General features: G+C 48.9%; 1 protein-coding gene across 4 annotated transcripts in view; it reads left to right on the top strand.

The window, feature by feature from the left end:
* The first annotated feature begins 2,672 nt into the window (after nucleotides 1-2,672).
* The window catches only part of SLC6A4 (solute carrier family 6 member 4), a 47,626-nt gene continuing 31,574 nt past the window's right edge, over nucleotides 2,673-18,724 (top strand). Inside the window, exons 1-4 of one of the 4 annotated variants that reach the window (XM_029611208.1) lie at nucleotides 2,673-3,010; nucleotides 3,118-3,206; nucleotides 12,901-13,420; nucleotides 17,099-17,233. In XM_029611208.1, the coding sequence (XP_029467068.1) occupies nucleotides 12,997-13,420; nucleotides 17,099-17,233 (559 nt within the window). In that variant the 5' untranslated portion in view covers nucleotides 2,673-3,010; nucleotides 3,118-3,206; nucleotides 12,901-12,996. Of the gene's footprint in view, nucleotides 3,011-3,117; nucleotides 3,207-4,463; nucleotides 4,652-11,559; nucleotides 11,696-12,632; nucleotides 12,747-12,900; nucleotides 13,421-17,098; nucleotides 17,234-18,724 lie in introns of those variants that run through there. The other 3 variants (XM_029611207.1, XM_029611209.1, XM_029611210.1) reach the window with 3 other exon arrangements.

Genomic DNA, 18,724 nt, shown 5'->3' with positions numbered 1-18,724 from the left:
ACTGGGCCGTAGGTCATGGAGACTGGGAGAGAGAGCGGAGGAGAGGGCGTAGTAAGGCCTAAGAACAGTCCTCCTGCAGGACTTAGGCCCGTCCATTTTCCGGACGCATAGCGCATGTGGAGACGTCATGGCCGGGCTGACCACAGTACATGCAAAGGCTGCTTCTCTTCCGAAGTCTTCTCTCTTTGGAAGTCAAACATCCATGACCAAGTTGCATCAGTTCATCTTTATCAGCAGCAGGGATTACTGGAACCATCCGCGGTGCAGGTACAGCACTAGCCTGTTTCAACCCAGGTAACACCTTAGGCCGGAGTTCCTTCACCTTGTCCCGGAGCCGGTGATCAATCCGAGTGGCCAAGGCTACTAATTCGTCTAGTGAGCAGTCAACTCGTCCTTTAAACAGTTATCCAGGCCTCTGAAGAAGAGAGTCTTGAGACATTTGGGGTCCCAGCAGAGATCTGCTGCAAGAGTTTTGAACTCTATGGCAAATTCAGCCAGTGATCTGTTGCCTTGCTTCAATTCAACCAAAGCAGAACCGGCGACAGCAGTTCGGGCAGGGTCATCGAAAACAGATTTAAATAAGTCCATAAATCCTTCTATGTCCTGCAAAATGGGGTCCTTGCGTTCCCACAAGGTAGATGCCCAAGACAAGGCCCTACCATCCAAGTAGGAAAGGATGTAGGTAGTCTTGGAGAGAGCCGTAGGAAATAAAGATGGCTGTAAGGTAAAATGCATGCAGCACTGGTTTAAAAAGCCCTGGGTCTTCTGGATTTCTCCGGAGAAAAGGATTGGAGCCGCCAGTGGTACAGCAGTCTTTAAAGTTACCTCCTGTAACTGACCTTCATGGATGGAAGCTGTGCCTTCAACCTTCTGAGTGTGTAGCTGATGGAAAGCTGAAGTAAGTTTCTCCAAGGCGTCTTGCTGCTCCGAAATGCACAGGGCCAGGCCCGGTATGGCCTGCAAGGCATTGAGTTGTGCCGGATCCATGGAGTTAGCAATCTGTTATTATTTGTGATAGTTGAGGGTGGATCCTTGGGCCAGTGGCAGATGACCACGGCCATGGGGGAAGATCCCGAGAGGGACCATCAGTCAGGCTCAGAGTTGGAAGACAGACACACACTAGTTCTTTTATTAAATTGTTTTAAAGAACCACAGAGGTGGCAGTAGTGAGCTGGAAGAGCCTGGCTGGGCTGTAGGCCCTCAGGCACTGGAACAGTGATCCCTGGAGGCTGAGCTGTAGAGAAACTGAGATAGTGAGTAGGCAGAGTATGCAGAGGTCAGGAACAGAACCTTGATGGTAACACTCACACAATAGTCTCTAGAGGCAGCCCTGGAGTTGTATGCATTAAGCCCTCGAGGAGCGAGTACCTGGTTCCAGGGAAAGCTCTGAGAGAGAAATGGTAACTCACTGATGTTATATAACTCACTGATGTTACTATAACTCACTGATGTTATAGTTCTGCTTAGTTCGATGTAAACCGAGTTGATTTGATCTGTATCAAGAAAGTCTGTATATAAAAGCCATCCATAAAGAAAGAAAGAAAGAAAGGCAGCGATGACTTCCTGGCAGAAGTTATATTTGGCAGCAGGTCTGGGAATGTGGGCCCTCGAGGAGCGAGTACCGGTTCCGGATTGCGACCTGAAAAACAAGAGAGAAAGCGAGGTCCCCGAGGAGCGGGTACCCCTGGTAAAGTCCGACGCGGCAGAGTAGCAAGGTAAACGGAGAGCGAATCCCATCCACAGCGATACTTGGAGGCAGCTAGGTAGGAAACCCTTTGCTAACTCGAACAGCTAGCAAAACAAGAGACCTTTAAATATCTGGTGATGATGACTTCATCTCAGGGGGACGCTCCTGAGGTTTGCGCCACAGCTGGTACTTGAGTCGGGGCTGCGTGCGCTCCCTTAGGCCTCAGGAGAAACATGGTGGAAGGCAGTGTCTAGCCGGTCCGGGAACACCGGAGGAGGTCGGCAAGATGACGCCACGGCAGCCAAACTTCCATCGACCAAAGAGGGAGTCGTCAAAGAGGTAAGGTGGGCAGAGTGGAGACGTCGGGCAGCGACGGTCGCAACAGTGTGGGAGGGCCAGGGGTGGAGTGGGGGTGGGCATGGGGCTGTATGATTCACCTAAGTGATTCACGTAATCACATTCATAAACTCACACTTACACTCTCTTCCCCAAGGGTCAAATGTTGGGGAAGTGTGGGAGGCAGGTGATAGAGTTCCTGGGAGCGTGACAAGGTTGCCAACTCTTCTGCCTCCCCATTCCCTAACGTTTCAATCACCAAAAGGACTGGACTCCAAGGGAGATCCCCCCCCCCCCCCCCGCTCTCTGGTGATTTGACCTGCGCTGTGCTTTGGGGGAGCAACCATCTTTCTTCCTCGTCTTGGGCAGCAGGTTGCCTTGAGCTGCCCCTGGCACACGGTTTTTGCTACACACAAAAATGGGTGCAGGCCCACATAGCGACATGCACACAGCCCAACACATCGTATGACATTGTCTGGGATTGTGCATTTACATAGAGACATGAGGGCTGTAAAAGACCACACAGCCTATTTAGCCTGCCCATCCACCCAACTGCTCCACTCTGCAGTCCCTCCCACTCTGTCCGAGATCCCCTCTGCTTCTCCAAAACTTCCTTGAGATCAGATTCTGCCCTTGTCTCCATCACCTCCACTGGGAGGCCTTTCCATGCATCCACCACACACTCTGCAAAGAAATACATTTCCTAAGATTTTCTTGAATCTACCCCCTTTCACCCTTTTGCTCCAGAGTCTCCTTTCTGCGGGAAGAGGCCACCTCCTTGAACACAAACTGCATCCAAGAGGCAAGTGCAGGACTTCAGCCCCATGCACGGGGTCCTTTTCAGAGTGGAGCCCTGCAGAACTGCCCCAGAAGGGCAAACGATTCTCCCTGTGCCCCAGTTCCTGTCGCTGCTGGCTCGGCTACTCATTAGCTGCTGCCTGAACCAACCGGGTACAGGACATGAAAGGAACATTGTTGAATTTTGGAGTAAGTAAAACTTCCTTTACAATGATTTTTGATGATTGCTTCCAGTTGTTCCAAAAGCCATAGACTAATAAAGGAATCACCTCCTTTCCGGTTCTCTCTTCATGTAGGTTACCTTCTGTCCATCTGCTAAACTGTGGAAGATGTGGCTTGATCCAGCAGCCTTGCAACCTACAGAGACGCCTTGGAATAAATCTAGGTGAGTAACATTCTCTACAGTATTCCTCAAGTCAAGATCAACAATGAGCAAATCTTTTTTTTTTTTCCTGTCCAGTGTGTTGGTTTCCATCCCGTTTGTGAAGGAGAGATCCCAGTGTTTCCTAGTGTCCTGAATCAGCCTGAGGTGCAGGGAAATCAGGGCTGCTAACCATCTGTAAATTTACTGGCGTATAAACATATATAAAATAAAAACAGAAAAAAATGTATCTGTGAAAACGTGGGCCCAAGGTTCTACACTCCTGTACTTTTCTATGCTGTGCAGATAGTTACAAAAGGGTTGCCGTGGTGTTTTAACAGAGTAGGTAGCAGGTTGTCACTATTAATTTGTAACAAAAAAAGAAGTCTACAATAAGAACAACTTGTAACTTTGTTTTCTAGGCATTCATGTTATGTAAAACGTGTGCCTATAAAACAGGCTGTAGGTGAAAATCTGGCAGACTGTTGGTAACAACTTTTCCCTCGAGGTTGTTACCTTATGGGAGGAAAAGTAGCTTAGCCCTGAGCAGACGACCTTCGGCTCTGCAGAGGCCATGCCTTTTTACTGATAGAGGAAGCAGTACGGTCAGCAACTCAAATCAGGTCGCTGCAAACGAAAGCAGCACTTGGACGAAAGCAATGCCGTCCTTCAAGACGCTGCTGGAGGTGGAACCGAGGCCGCCCCACTCCCTGCAGTGACCACAGCTCTCCAGCAGGTGGCACTGAGAACCCGTCCCCACCGGTACCCGGCTCCGGGAGCTGACCCCCCCCCCCCCCTAACCCCGCGGCAGGTAAACCCGGCCTCATTGCTTGGGGGTTTTTCTTCTACGAATAAGGGGGCTGAAGCAGAGCAGCAGGGACCTCGCCTTCCCATCACAGCCTGGGGTTTCAGGGTGACCTCTTATTTCTGCACTTTAGTTAACCCTCCCTGGTTACAGACAGCTGTGAAGGAGGTAACAAGTTTCTGCTGGGGGCGGCCACCGGTGACTTCGAGAAAAAGTTCTTGGATGGTTTTAGTTATTCTGAATTGTCTGGCTCTCACCGTGCTCTCCAGCTGCCTTATCCGTTCATTCTTCTTTTTTTTTTAACTGACAAAAGCAGTATTTTCATAATCCCTCGTGAGAAATGCCTAGAATTGTCAACAGAGAAATGCGGTTCTTTTGCCAAAACCTACCTAGGCATAGTATTCCCAGTCCCAGCCAGGCGGCTTCTGAAATGTTCCCACCCACCCCTAGGAGGAAACCTGAGCTGCAGCCCTGGTGAAACACAGAGTTTATTTGGCTGAAAGTGACGCAAAAAATTCTTAAAGAGCTCTTTGGCAGAGGATTATCTGAAGATCAGACCATGTGAGGTTGATGGGTGTACAAAAGCGCCCCCTGCACGCTGGGGAGCTCACAGGCAGCGCCTCGGAGGTGGCTCCCGGGGGGGTCCCAGAGCTCACCGGACCAGGTACCTCTTATTAACCCTTCTTCCTTCAGACCCCCCATGTGTGCGCGCGCGCGATTCCTGCGCTGCCTGCTGCGGGGACCTGCGAGCTTCTCGGCTCAACTTTGCTGCAGCCTTGAAAAGAAATTTAAAGAGGAAAAAAAAAAAAAAAATCCTGCCAAGTTTGCATTGCTAAGAGTTTAGTGCTAGCAATGGACCCAGCATTTCACTCTGCAAGAAAGGCGCTGCGGTCATTTTATGGCAGCAGAAGTAACTTTAGTAAGAAGTTCAGGTTAGCGCAGGTGACCCGGCAGCAGCGCTCTGTACGTACCTGGATAGGAAACGCTCGGAGTGCTGCTGCTGTTTTGTTACTGATGTTGCGAGGACTTTGTGGTTATTATTTGAAATGGTCCTTTTTGAAAAAAAATATGAAAAGTGAGGAATGTTTGGGATATTTAGCAGATGCGGAAAAGGACTGTGTGTGTTGTAGGGAGATCTATTGGCGTTTCTTTACGAGAGTGATGGAAGGAGCTGATCGGCAGTGCATGGACAGCGCAGCTTTTTCTTTTGATTTAAGGGATTCATTGCTTGCTTGTTTAGTTTCAGCCTCCCTGTCACTTCTGCACATGGCAGGAGCAAGCTCTACAGCCCAGCTGTGCCCCACAAATGCCTGCAAATAAAGCACAAAAAACGAGCAAAATAAGGGGAAACCTTTTTTTATTTATTGGACTAGCTTAGTACATTTCTTGATGAGCTTTCAGGAGCTCTTATCCCCCTCCTCAGGTCACGAGAGAGAACGAGCAAACAATGACATTTCCAGAAAGCAGAAGTGAATCATAAAAGGCTTCCAGGGAAGCTGATGGGAAGTATCATTTTATGGCTCGCTCTTTGAGTCCTTGTCAGTCTGATCATTTCAACTTCCAAACATTTGCCTTCCCGGCTTGTGTTAACTTCTCCTTGTAGTTACTCCCCCCATGGAGGTTTCGCCTCGGTCTCCTCTGTGATGTTTGACTCTGGGTTGCTGATGAGTTGATTCCTGCCTGTCTTAGCGGTGTAGCCTTCTTCCATTTTCCGCTCGTCGGTCCAATAGAAAGGTCTCACCTAGTGTTTAGTTTTGGATTTGTTAACCTTTATTTTGCAGCTAAGGCTGGGAGTTGCTGCCTGGCATTGGACCCCTCAAACTCTGCCATTGAAATAACCCCCCCCCCCAAGCTGTGCCAAGCAAACACCCAGCGTGCAGGAGGCTGCCTGTCCAGCCTCTGCTGGGGGGAGCTGAGCACTGCCTCCCAGACCGGGGTCCTGCCCTGAGGGCAGAGGGGCACATTTTTTCTGGCCGATTATTCTTTGAGTGGCACCGTCGGCTGATTCCTCTCTACAGGCAGAGGTGAGTCTGCCGGCCTCGGAGGCTCGAGGTTAAGACGGAATGTGTGAGAGGTCACATCTTCCTAACAAGCACTGGGTCCCCTTTCACTGTGGCAGATCAGCTCCCTTTCCTCGCGTCTGCGCCGCTTGAGTTTGGCTTCCCTCGACTCTGCCGCGAGGACAGGGGTCCCCCCTCGCCCCCATCCCTCCCAGCTTCCTGCCCTGCAAGAGCCGTCCAGCCGCCTCTCTTTCCACGCGCGTTTTCCCCTTAAACATCGGGCAGCGGCAGGGTTGTACCTACGTTTAAAGTGTCCCTTGGGTTTATTACACGGTGGTCTGTGGGATAATGCAGCCTTTGCTCTGAGGTAGAGGTAACTGCATTATGTCTGCGTCAATTAAGATTCTACCTAAGAAATGAAAATAAGCATTCGGTTTCGGCTAATCCTATTTACATGCTGTTTATAAAACACACTTTGGATTTGTATTTCTTTTAATAAAAGGCTGCAAAAGTTTTTTTTTTTTTTTTTACAAGACGGGAAGGTACTGAAAATATGACCACTCTGCCATGGACACCGAGCATAAACCTAGGGGGTTTTCCTACACTAGGTAATGCCAGCTGATGCTTTTTCCTGTTAGATATAAATAATGAGATCTGCAGCTGCAGACAGTCGGCGAAGTGGGAAAGGCATCACTTTTGGTCTGAGCCTGCTGCCCCTGGCAATGCACAGACTCCCCACTCATGAGGGCAGGAGTGAGTTCCTGCCCCCCCCCCCCTATTCACTGATCCTTGCCCCACTCCAACAAGTGCCCCGTTTTCATGTTTCCTCTCTTCCTAGTCACCCTCTCAATATTTTAGGATACCTAAAATTTAATTTCTGTACATTTACTGACCTTGATTATGAAGAGTATTATGGGGAGGAGAGGTGTGTGGTGCTCGGAGATAGAAAATGTGGTAGCATGTTAAAGCAGTAGACAGTGTGATTATGTAGCATAATAATGTGAGTCTGTCCTAAAGCAGTACATAGCATGATAATGCAGTGTGATAATGTGATAGCATAGTAAAGCAGTAGATAATATAATAATGTAGCATTGATAATGCGATAGTGTGGTAAAGCAGTAAATTGCCTAATAATTCAGCATGATAATCTGGTACTATGGTAAAGCAGTATGTAGCATGATAATATGGTAGAGTGGTAAAGCATTAGATAGCACAATAATGTAGCGTGATAATGTAGTAGCATGGTAAAGCAGTAGGTAGCATAATATAATGTGGTAATGTGTTAAACCATTAGATTGCATAGTAATGTAGTAGGATAATGTGGTAGTGTGTTAAAGCTGTAGATAGAATAGTAATACAGTGTGGTAAAGCAGTAGATTGTCTGGTAACGTAGCATGAAAATATGGTAGCGTGGTAAAGCAGTAGCTAGCTCAGTAATGTAGCTTGATAAAGTAGTAGTGTAGTAAAGCAGTAGATTGTATAGTAATCTAGCATGATAATGTAGCATGGTAAAGCAGTAGATTGCCTAATAATGCAGTGTGGTAATGTAGTGTGGTAAAGCAGTAGATTGCCTAATAATGCAGTGTGGTAATGTAGTGTGGTAAAGCGTGATAAGGTGGTAGTATGGTAAAGCGGTAAAACAGTGCATTGCCTAGTAATGCAGCGTGATAATGTGCTATTGTGGTAAAGCAGTAGGTAGCGTGATAATGTGTTAGCGTGGTAAAGCAATAGATTGTCTAGTAATGTAGCGTGATAATGTGGTGTGAAAGCAGTAGTTAGCGTAATAATGTGTTAACATGGTAAAGCAGTAGGTAGATGAGTAATGTAGTATGATAATGTGGTACTATGGTAAACCAGTACATTGCCTAGTAATGTAGCGTTATAATGTGGCAGCATGGTAAAGCAGTACATTGCCTAGTAATTAGTGTGATAATGTGGTGGTGTGGTAAAGCAATAGGTAGTGTGATAATGCGGTGGTGTAGTAAAGCAATAGGTAGCTCATTAATGTAGCATGATAATGTGGTAGTGTGGTAAAGTTGTAGATAGCTCAATGTAGCGTGATAATGTGGTAAAGCTGTAGATAGCTCAGTAATGTAGCGTGATAATGTTGTAGTGTGGTAAAGCAGTAGATAGCTCAGTAATGTAGCGTGATAATGTGGTAGTGTGGAAAGCAGTAGATAGCTCAGTAATGTAGCGTGATAATGTGATAGTGTGGTAAAGCTGGAGATCAGTAATGTAGCGTGATAATGTGGTAGTGTGGTAAAGCAGTAGATAGCTCAGTAATGTAGCGTGATAATGTGATAGTGTGGTAAAGCTGTAGATAGCTCAGTAATGTAGCGTGATAATGTGGTAGTGTGGTAAAGCAGTAGATAGCTCAGTAATGTAGCGTGATAATGTGGTAGTGTGGTAAAGCTGTAGATAGCTCAGTAATGTAGAGTGATAATGTGGTAGTGTGGTAAAGCTGTAGATAGCTCAGTAATGTAGCGTGATAATGTGGTAGTGTGGTAAAGCAGTAGATAGCTCAGTAATGTAGCGTGATAATGTAGTAGCGTGCTGCTGTACTACCAGATAAAGTTGAAGCTTCTGATTATTTGTCTGATCTCATATGTTGTTAGATCATTGCGGCCACTCATCAGTTCCAAGATAGAAATTACTGTCATGGTTCGTGTGCTGTAATAATAAAGTGAGCAGCCCAGTCCTTGTTTTTTGGACTAAAAGCAACAAGATGTGAGCTGAGAAGGATCTGTTCAGCGCAGCTTGCACAAGCCTTGAATCTGCAGAGGATGGACTGGGAGGGGAGGGGAGGGAGTTAGCTTGTTCAGCTCTCCTGGCGCAGGCATAAAACTCCCTTTAGCTTAACTTCTCTTTGTTTTGCTGCTGTTTTTGGTTCTCGTTTGGCTGGTTATTTTGTTAGGTTAATAATCTAAGTGATAGTGTGGTAAAGCATTGTTTTATCGTTACACTGTATTTTCCACCTGAGTTCATTGTAAACCGGCATGATGTGCTGCACGAATGTCGGTAAATAAAAGTTAATAAATAAATAAGTGATGCTGGCAGTGGTACCGGAGCTGGGCAGCCTGCAGACTCTGGGTGGATTCCCATATACCCACCTCGTCCTCCTGCCTCTGTCACAGTCAAGAAGCCTTCTGGCATGAGCCAAGTTCAAATGTCGCCAAAGTCCCACATGAAATGCTAAAAGGAAGAGCGTAGCAAGGACAGAAGAGAATCGAGCAAAGGGCCTGGCTCTGTTCAGTGTTGTCTCTATCTCTGTCTTCTTCTCCCCAGTCCCTGCATCCTTTTTTTTCTCTCTTTATTTTCGCCCCGGCTGGTATGTGCAGAGGCTCTGGGCAGCCTTTGTGAAGACTGGCGTGCCTGAGGGATTGGCACTGGGACCGGGGCTGTGGCAAAAGGGGGCAACAAGTGATTTGATTAGATTTGCAGATGATTTGACGACGGGATTTGTGAGGAATTGCAGGGAGGGCCTTGCGAGACTGGGGGTCTGGGTATCTGAACGACAGATGACATTTAATGTGGACAAGTGCAAAGGGATGCACGCAGGGAAGAGTAATTCCAGCTACAGGCGGGCAAGGCTAGGTTCCGTGTTAGAGAGAGGATTTTGTTTACTCCTTTATTTATTTATTTATTCATTCAATTTCTATACCGAGTCCCAGGTCAGCTCCGCGTGCGACGGCCGTCAAAAGGCAACGAGAACATTAGGAAAGGAGAATAAAAGGGAGAATATCCTAATCTCTTCCCATCGACCCCTGGTGCGACTGCAGCTCGAGCACTGTGTGCAGTTCTGCTCGCCCCACCTCAGGAAAGACACCGCGGACATAGAAGGCCACCAAAATGATAAAAGGGATGGATAAGCTCCCTTCTGGAGAGAGGCTGCTGAGGTCAGCCTGGAGAAGACGCGTGGGAGGGAATATGTACAAGGGGTGGAACGGGTTAAGGTTATTTACCTCTTCAGATAACAGCAGATTTAAAACCAGTTTCAGAAATCATTTTTTCAGACAACACTCGGTAATGCTGTGGCATCTGCTGCCAGAGAATGTGGCCAAGGCCAGTAATATCGCTAAGCTTCAGGGGGCTTTGACGAGTCCATAAGTAATGATTATGCAGATAGACTTGGTGATCTCCACCTCTTACATCTGGGAGTGAATGATAAGAAAAGGACTTTCCCACTGGGATCTGCTGGGCCACTGTCCCCGAGGGGATGGAGCACCCAGCACGGCACTTCACATTTCTCTCTGCAACTGTAAAATACTTTCAGATCCAGTTTGTAGGACTCGTTTAAATCATAGAGCAGATTCCTCCCTGATTTCATAGAAAGGCTAGGGTGGCAGGGCATCCAGACAAATCCTATGGGGGGAGATGAGGGTTGTAGTGGAGGCCAGAGCATGAGGATTCAGTCTGTCTGGACTATGTAATACTCAGCAGAATAGTCGCTGCCGGGTATCTGCCTTCTCATCTGAATCATTCCAGTGTCACACAGCAGTTTATGTGCCAAGAAGAACGTGAGAGAGGAGCACGGACCTGCCCTCCTGACGCTGATCCCATCTGGTTAATAAATGTGCCAGCGCCCGGGTCCTACAAGATACGACACTTCTGCTTTGCATCATATGTTTGTCCTCGGTGGCTCAATAACCCTGAACTTTCCTATCTGAACTCACGTTCCAGATTGTGAAAGGCACAAGAAGACGGGCAAAGTACAGAGCTGGGAGGGTGTGACTGTGGGGGGGTGGGGTGCAGGAGGTGGCATTGGCAGAGCTGTGTATAGAGGGGTCTCAGTACTGCAAGAGCAGTAGGTGTTGCAGAGGAGGGGCATTGGGAGAAGTGGGGAGAAGGGGTGATGCAGGGCAGGAGGGAGAGGCATTGGGCAAAGTGGGGAGAAGGTGTGATGCAGGGCAGGAGGGAGGGGCATTGGGAGAAGTGGGGAGAAGGGGTGATGCAGGGCAGGAGTGAGGGGCATTGGGAGAAGTGGGGAGAAGGGGTGATGCAGGGCAGGAGGGAGGGGCATTGGGAGAAGTGGGGAGAAGGGGTGATGCAGGGCAGGAGGGAGGGGCATTGGGAGAAGGGGTGATGCAGGGCAGGAGGGAGGGGCATTGGGAGAAGGGGTGATGCAGGGCAGGAGGGAGGGGCATTGGGAGAAGTGGTGAGGGAGATAGTCAGTCAGTACTAGAGTAGCAGAGGTGAACCTTTTTAGTTTTCAGTAAAGCTCTGGACTCCTTCCCAGCCATAAGGACTAACACGTCTGTAGAACACAGCCCCTGGGGCTAATTTAGCCGTCCTGGTTTGGAAAGCAGAGTGGAAGTGTCCTTCTTTCAGGCACCTGTCGCTGGGAGCAGCTCCTTTTCCAGGAGGCAGTAACTTCCCATTAGGACCTTCCTTTCATATCTTGCTCAGTAGATAAGATAACAGAGTCACACAATGTTAAGGCTTTCAAATGAATGGGAAAGAGCACTTTTGGAGAGGGACAGCAGGAAAAGGTTTGAAGAAGAAAGCTCCCTCCTGGAGGAGGAGGAGGCTCCTGCAGGGAAGGTACAGGGGAAGTTCATTTGGAGCAGGAGGAGGGAGGAGTTCTGGTGTAGCCATCCTCGTACATTTTACAAGTAAAGGGAATTGTTACACGTCCATTCTTCTCCCATAAAGGGCTGCTTCCTCCCAGCCCAGCCCAGACTGTGTGCCAAGTGCTTCAGAGATTCAAGGTATGTGAGCTCCCGAGCCGAGCTGAGCCTGCACCTTTGGGGGCCAGGCTGCTGTGGGATTCTTTTCTGGTTGCTGCTATTTCAGCTGTTGATTTAAGGCCAGCGCTTGTGTTTAGAGAAGAGTGACCTGCACCAGCTCCGAGCACAGATCAAGGAGAACTTACAGCTCTCGCAAGGCTTTCGCCATAGCAGCCAAATACCAGAGCCCTCAACAAGGCAGTAAGAGAGTACGGCGCTGTGGGAGTCACATCTGGGGCACTCTGGTGAGGGAGGGCACAGTGGTGCAGCCTAATGAGAGAGTGTGGCGCTATCGGAGGCACACCTGGAGCAGGATAATGAGGGAGTTCAGCACTATGAGAGGCACATCTGGAGCAGCATAGTGAGGGAGTTCAGCACTATGAGAGGCACATCTGGAGCAGTATAGTGAGGGAGTTCAGCACTATGAGAGGCACATCTGGAGCAGCATAGTGGGGGAGTACAGCACAGGAGTACAATGTAGGAGGGGGAATGCTGCATTGTACCACCAGTGCCTTGAGGCACTGGTGGTACAATGCAGTACATCTGGTACAATGCAGGAGGGGGAATGCTGGGCTATGTCATGGTTAATATTTCATGAAAAAAGTTCTCTGTTTGTGAAACAGGTTATTTTCCTAAAAGCAACTGTTTTTTCAGACAACAAAAATATTATCTAAGATTTTCACAAAGTAAATCTTTGCCAGCCAAGCTCAGCTAGAAGTGTCAGGGTGCCTTGCACATAAACAGCTGCAGACTCGGAGCCAGGCTAAGAGCTCTTCAGGTTAAATTTCCACCCTACATAAAAATGTAGGAAGTGCCAAGCTGTGTCAGCATCCTGTCTCTGACTGTGGCCTTGGGAACCAGGTGAGAGGAAAGTCCTTTCCGACCCAGTGCTGTGGCTCTGAGGGTGCTCAGGGGGAGAGCAGAAGAGGAGCTTATGTGACTGCACTCCCACTGATCGGTTCCTCAATGCTGCGAGAAGTGCCTGGGCTTTTCTTATCTTTAAACCCGCATATTGAGGGAGAGAGCCAAAGAGGTATGTGTCCCTCTTACCCCCTTACAGTGAAGCCTCTGATACAGAGAACTCTTGTATTTCAAATAGCAGCTGATTTACGAGGGTCACAAAGTGAGTGGCAGGCATACAGAGCCCTTGAGGCACTGGTGATTGCTTTTCCTTTCTTCTTTTGCAGAGGCTGGAGAAGCTCTGTCAGCCTTAGGGGGTCGCAGGTCATCGGACAAGCCCTCCTGCCAATGGACATCCGGCCAGTCTCCTCCTAAGTGAGAGCATGGAGCAGTCGGCCAGCAATGCCATGCAGCTCCTGTGCTCCGAGGACGAGCCCCAGGACTGTAAAGAGAATGGACTGCTCCTCAAGAACTCCACGGCCCCCCCGCGGCTAGCAGAGGACTCCAGCAAGGTGAACTCTTCGTCAGGAGAGAAGGGGGAGGCGGGCTGCATCTCCAATGGCTATTCCACGGTGCAGAGCCCCATTCCGTGCAATGGAAGTGGAGATGGGAATGGTGTCCTGTGCCCAGCCACCAGCAGCCCACCCTGTGCAGCCGGTACCCACCTGCAGCAACAGCAGCTGCTAGAGCTGGAGGAGAGAGAGACGTGGAGTAAAAAAATGGACTTTCTGCTCTCAGTCATTGGCTATGCTGTGGACCTGGGCAATGTGTGGAGGTTTCCTTATATCTGTTACCAGAATGGTGGAGGTCAGTGCTGGAAATAAACGGTGCTCTTTTTATACAAGCACCTCATTGAATACTGTGTGGATGTAAATAAGAATAGATTAACCATCAGCAAAATACAGTGCACTTGGCGGGGGAATCACAAAGTCCATGCCCAGGCCATACGCACTCCAGGGAAATCGTGCAGTGCAGTCCATGCCCAGGCCGTATATGCACGGTAGGGGAATAGTGCAGTCTGTGCCCAGGCCGTATATGCACGGCAGGGGAATAGTGCAGTCCATGCCCAGGCGTATATGCACGGCAGGGGAATAGTGCAGTCCGTGCCCAGGCGTATATGCACGGCAGGGGAATAGTGCAGTCCGTGCCCAGGCCGTATATGCACGGCAGGGGAATAGTGCAGTCCGTGCCCAGGCGTATATGCACGGCAGGGGAATAGTGCAGCCCGTGCCCAGGCCGTATATGCACGGCAGGGGAATAGTGCAGTCCGTGCCCAGGCCGTATATGCACGGCAGGGGAATAGTGCAGTCCGTGCCCAGGCGTATATGCACGGCAGGGGAATAGTGCAGTGCGTGCCCAGGCCGTATATGCACGGCAGGGGAATAGTGCAGTCCGTGCCCAGGCCGAATATGCACGGCAGGGGAATAGTGCAGCCCGTGCCCAGGCCGAATATGCACGGCAGGGGAATAGTGCAGTCCGTGCCCAGGCCGTATACGCACGGCAGGGGAATAGTGCAGTCCGTATATGCACGGCAGGGGAATAGTGCAGTCCGTGCCTAGGCTGTACATATGGTAATGCAATCCTGCAGTCCGTGCCCAGGCCATATGCACAGCAGGGGAGTCCCATAGTCCGTGCCCAGGCCGTATATGCATGGCAGGGGAATCCTGCAGTCTGTGCCCAGGCCGTATATGCACGGCAGGGGAATAGTGCAGTCCGTGCCCAGGCCGTATATGCACGGCAGGGGAATAGTGCAGTCCGTGCCCAGGCCGAATATGCACGGCAGGGGAATAGTGCAGTCCGTGCCTAGGCTGTACATATGGTAATGCAATCCTGCAGTCCGTGCCCAGGCCGTATATGCATGGCAGGGGAATCCTGCAGTCTGTGCCCAGGCCATATGCACGGCAGGGGAATCCTGCAGTCCGTGCCCAGGCCGTATATGCAAGGCAGGGGAATCGCACAGTGTGTGCCCTGGCGATACGGACGGCAGGGGACGCCAGTATTTGGGGATAAATCTTTACTAAGAGCCCTCATAAACTTGATAGCAGGTATGCCTGTAAGTTACAGCAGTTTTCCAAGCAAACTTGCATGTGTAAGGTCACTTTGAAAATCACCTCCCAAAACTACCTGTATCCAATTCCACCCGCTATTCTGTATGGAGACATTTTTTGGGAAATTTTACAAGCATTCTTTTTGGATGGTTTGGATAAACATTAGATTAGAAAATGAGTCGGGGTGCATACAAGTGCAAATCCCGCCCCAGGATCGCATCTGCGCCCGCAGGACAAAAGCGCGTAATTTTACCCACATGGAAATGCCTTTTAAAAATGTCCTTTCTTGTGTCTGTGCAGTGTGCACAGCAGGGGAAGGCAGCATCCGGGCAACTGGGCACTTATTTGTCACTTCTGAATTCACTAGAAGGTGAATTTTCAAAGAGTTGTGCACATGTGTGTACAAGTAGCACATTCGTAGGTCCTATTTTCTAAACTTCAGAATACACGTGGGAGTAAGTTGCTATTTTCTAATCATTTGCATATGTAAATTTGTCAGCTATCTCGCGTATATTTACGCCGGCTCTATTTCTGGAGTAAGTGATCATGAATATCTTAAAAGTGGAATACTGACTGGGTGACATAGGCGGAGTTGCAGCTGCACAGCCAGGAGGGTCTTTATGAGCTGCAGATGGACTGGGTAGACTGGGAAAACTGATGAGTTCATTGCCGTACACATTAGAAAATCCCGACTCACATGTGCAAAAGCTGACTTCCAGGGGAAGTAAATGCATTTACATTATGCAGCTAAAATTTCCATGGGTGTATTTTTATATAGGCGAATAAAGCAGTTGAGCTCTACTTATCCGGATAAATTCTGATTTATCCAGCTCAATCTTGAAAGCGGCAATTATCCGGACAAGTTCTGACTTATCCAGCTAAGTAGCAGCAAAGTCACTACTCATCCAGATAAGTCTTAAAATGTTACTTATCCAACTGTCTTAGCTGGGAAAGTGTCGTTTTAAGTCTTATCTGGATAAGCAGTGTGTTTGCTGCTTCTTAGCTGGATAAGTCAGAATTTATCCGGATAAGTGCAATATGCATTTGCACATTTTTATTACATGTGCATGCATGTTGCAAGGTGGATTTACGCTTGTTTTATAACTTGTTTTTATCATATACGCGCAGGTTATAAAATATAGGAGTAGATTTTTGCACGCCCATATGCACACGCATATGGTGGTGCGTGCAGCTGTTGGAAAGTTATCCTCCCTATTAGCATCTATTCACTCTGCAGCTGATGGCATATTCATTGCATGGAAAGGATGTTGACTTATGAAAAGTGCACGCTGCATTAATAAAGCTAAAACTGTGCTGATTTATCAAGCACACACACTGCACTGATAACCCTATTATTACTACTTATTTCTATAGCACTGTTAGGTGTATGCAGCACTGTACAGATCCACATAAGAGACAGTCCCTTCTGTGTAGAGCTTACAGTCTATTCAAGGCAGCCAAGTAAGAGGCTTGGGGAGTTTCATTCGTTTATTATAGAAAATGTGATCAGTAGAGCCAAAGGTTAAGATCTAAAAGCAGCATTTGAATAAGACTAGCAAGGGTGCATGACACGAAGTCTATTCCAGCTGTAAGGGAGCAGCAAGGTGGAAAGTGCAGAGTCTGGAGCTGGCAATAAATGCTGAACGGCTGCTGACAATGTTTCTCATTTCAGCTCATCCTGCCGATCTCAGAGCGCAGGAGACACCGACCACCTCCATATGTGATGCTGATATTTTGGGAGATCCTGCCGGAATCAGGATTTTCCTTTGTTCATGTTTGCATCAGGCTTTTACTGTGTGTGGGGTTTTTTTTTTTCCATTTAATTTCTGGGTCTGATGTATGAAAAAACAACAACAACAAAGCTTTGTGCACAAAGTTTATTAGCGAAACAAGGCCAGATGTGGCAGTGCTAGCCGTCCATGGTGTGCGATGCCCGAGCTTGGCCAGTGCGAGCCCTTACAACAATTATAGTCCCTTCTGGTCCTTGCGGGAGGACATCTTGAATGAGCAGCCATGAGAGAGAGTTGCATGTCCCCTACTTCAGTCACATGCAAATCTCTCATGGGGGAGATGAGGCCTTCTGGTGGACCCGTAGGTAGCCCTTGAATTACTAAGGTGTTTCTGCTTCAAACGTTACCAGAGGGTAAAACTGTACAGAAGGAACCCGATTGCTCATGGAACTTTAGCTATTGAAAAGATTTATAACTCCAAAAACATTTGTGCCGTCCCCTGGGATTATCCGTCTCCCCGGTTAGCCCTTACAGTTTTCGGGCGGGCGGAGGGCCCCCAGAGCCCTGATCTAACACATCACAAGAGAGGGCCAAAGAAAATAAAGCAGAAAAGGAAACGTCCGGCTGGCTGTAGGTGAAACTTCTATCCGAGCCGCAGGCAAGCGATGAACTTCTTCTCTGCTGGCTTTCTTTCCCTCTGTCTCCAGGTGCGTTCCTCATCCCGTACACCATCATGGCGCTCTTCGGAGGTATCCCCCTCTTCTACATGGAATTAGCCCTGGGCCAGTATCACAGGAACGGCTGCATCTCCATATGGAGGAAAATCTGCCCTATATTTAAAGGTAAGACGTTCTGTGCCAACAAGGGGCAGTTACTCCCGGGGCCCAGGGCTTTCACACTCGCAAATTCTCCAGACAGCAAAGCAGCACTTCCGCAGAATCAGCCTGAAGGTCAGCTAAGCTTAAACTCTGTTTGTTTGTTTAGGGGGTTATTAGCAGGGCCGGTGGAAGCGCTAGGCCTGGGCTGAGGGCGCCGAGTATTAGGGGGAGCCCCGCGAGCAGTGGTATCCCGAGGGGAGCCACTGCCCCCGGGCGCAGGGAGGCTCATGAGGCCGCCAGTGGACCTCATCCCACTGGCGGCTGAGCAGCAACACACATATAGCAGGCAGATCGGCAGGGCCGTTCACCACCGCCCGAAGAACAAGATCGCGTTTAAACGCGCTGATGCTTCTCCTCCTTCCTGCCTGCGCGGGCCCGGAAGTAAACCTTGCTGGAGCCGTGCAGGCAGGAAGGAGGAGGAGCATCAGCGCGTGCAGAAGAGGAGCAGCGCTTACGGGCGAATCCCAAGTCGCAGTGGCCCGAGAAGAGGAAAAGGCCCGGTAGCAGGGCTGTTGCAGAGCCCATCCTGCGGTGACTCGCGAAGAGAGGCCCAGAGGTGAGAGAGAGGCTGAGGGTCTGTAGAGTGTGTGTGTGTGTGTGTGCGTATATGAGATGAGTTGAGAGATTGTGTGTGAGAGTGAGTTGAGAGACTGTGAGTGTGGGAGTGAGGACCTGAATGTTTGCAGAGACAGCATGTGAGAGCCTCTGTGTGTATGAGTCAGACAGCATGTGACAGTGAGAGCCTGTGTGTATGAATGATTGTATGAGAGAGAGCATGTGACAGCGAGAGCCTGTGCTTGAGCAAGACAGCATGTGGGCGTGAGAGAGAGCCTGTGTGTGTGAGAGTCAGACAGCATGTGCCAGTGAGAGACTGTGTGTGAGAGAGAAATGTATGTGAAAATGAGAACCTGACTGTGTTTGAGGGAAGAAGATGGAGAGAAAAGAAACAGAAAAAAAGACAATATAAAAGGAATTGGCAAAAAAATAAGAAAGGGAAGGTGGGAAAAAAATAAGAAAGGGAAGGTGGAAAAAAAAAGCCTGTGACCAACCGATTAGAAAACTAAGATCAGGCAGCAAAGGTAAAAAAGACATAAATTACTTTTTAGTGATTGGCACATGTAATCTTTGGGAATGTGCAAGAATAGCACTTTCTCTATGCGGATCTCACAATGTACGAGATCAGCATGGAGGAAGTGGAAGCCCACGGGGCCTGCACAGAGAAGGCAGCAGAATGGGCATCAGTGTCAGTAGCAGCAATCGATGCCTCCCTAATAGCCATGTGGCAGCATTGACGGTGGCAGCAGAGGAATGAGAGAGGTTCCGAGGTTACTGGGAAAAGAAAGAGAGGGGGTCTGCTTTTAGTGTGTGCATGTGTATGAATGGGTGCCTGCCTGGGGGTGTATGTGTGTGAATGCATAGGTGCCTGCTTGGGGGTCTGTGTGTGAGGATGAATGT

Source organism: Rhinatrema bivittatum, chromosome 8 (genome assembly GCF_901001135.1).
Source record: "Rhinatrema bivittatum chromosome 8, aRhiBiv1.1, whole genome shotgun sequence".
Classification (NCBI taxonomy): domain Eukaryota; kingdom Metazoa; phylum Chordata; class Amphibia; order Gymnophiona; family Rhinatrematidae; genus Rhinatrema; species Rhinatrema bivittatum.
This window is presented reverse-complemented; position numbering and strand designations above follow the sequence as displayed.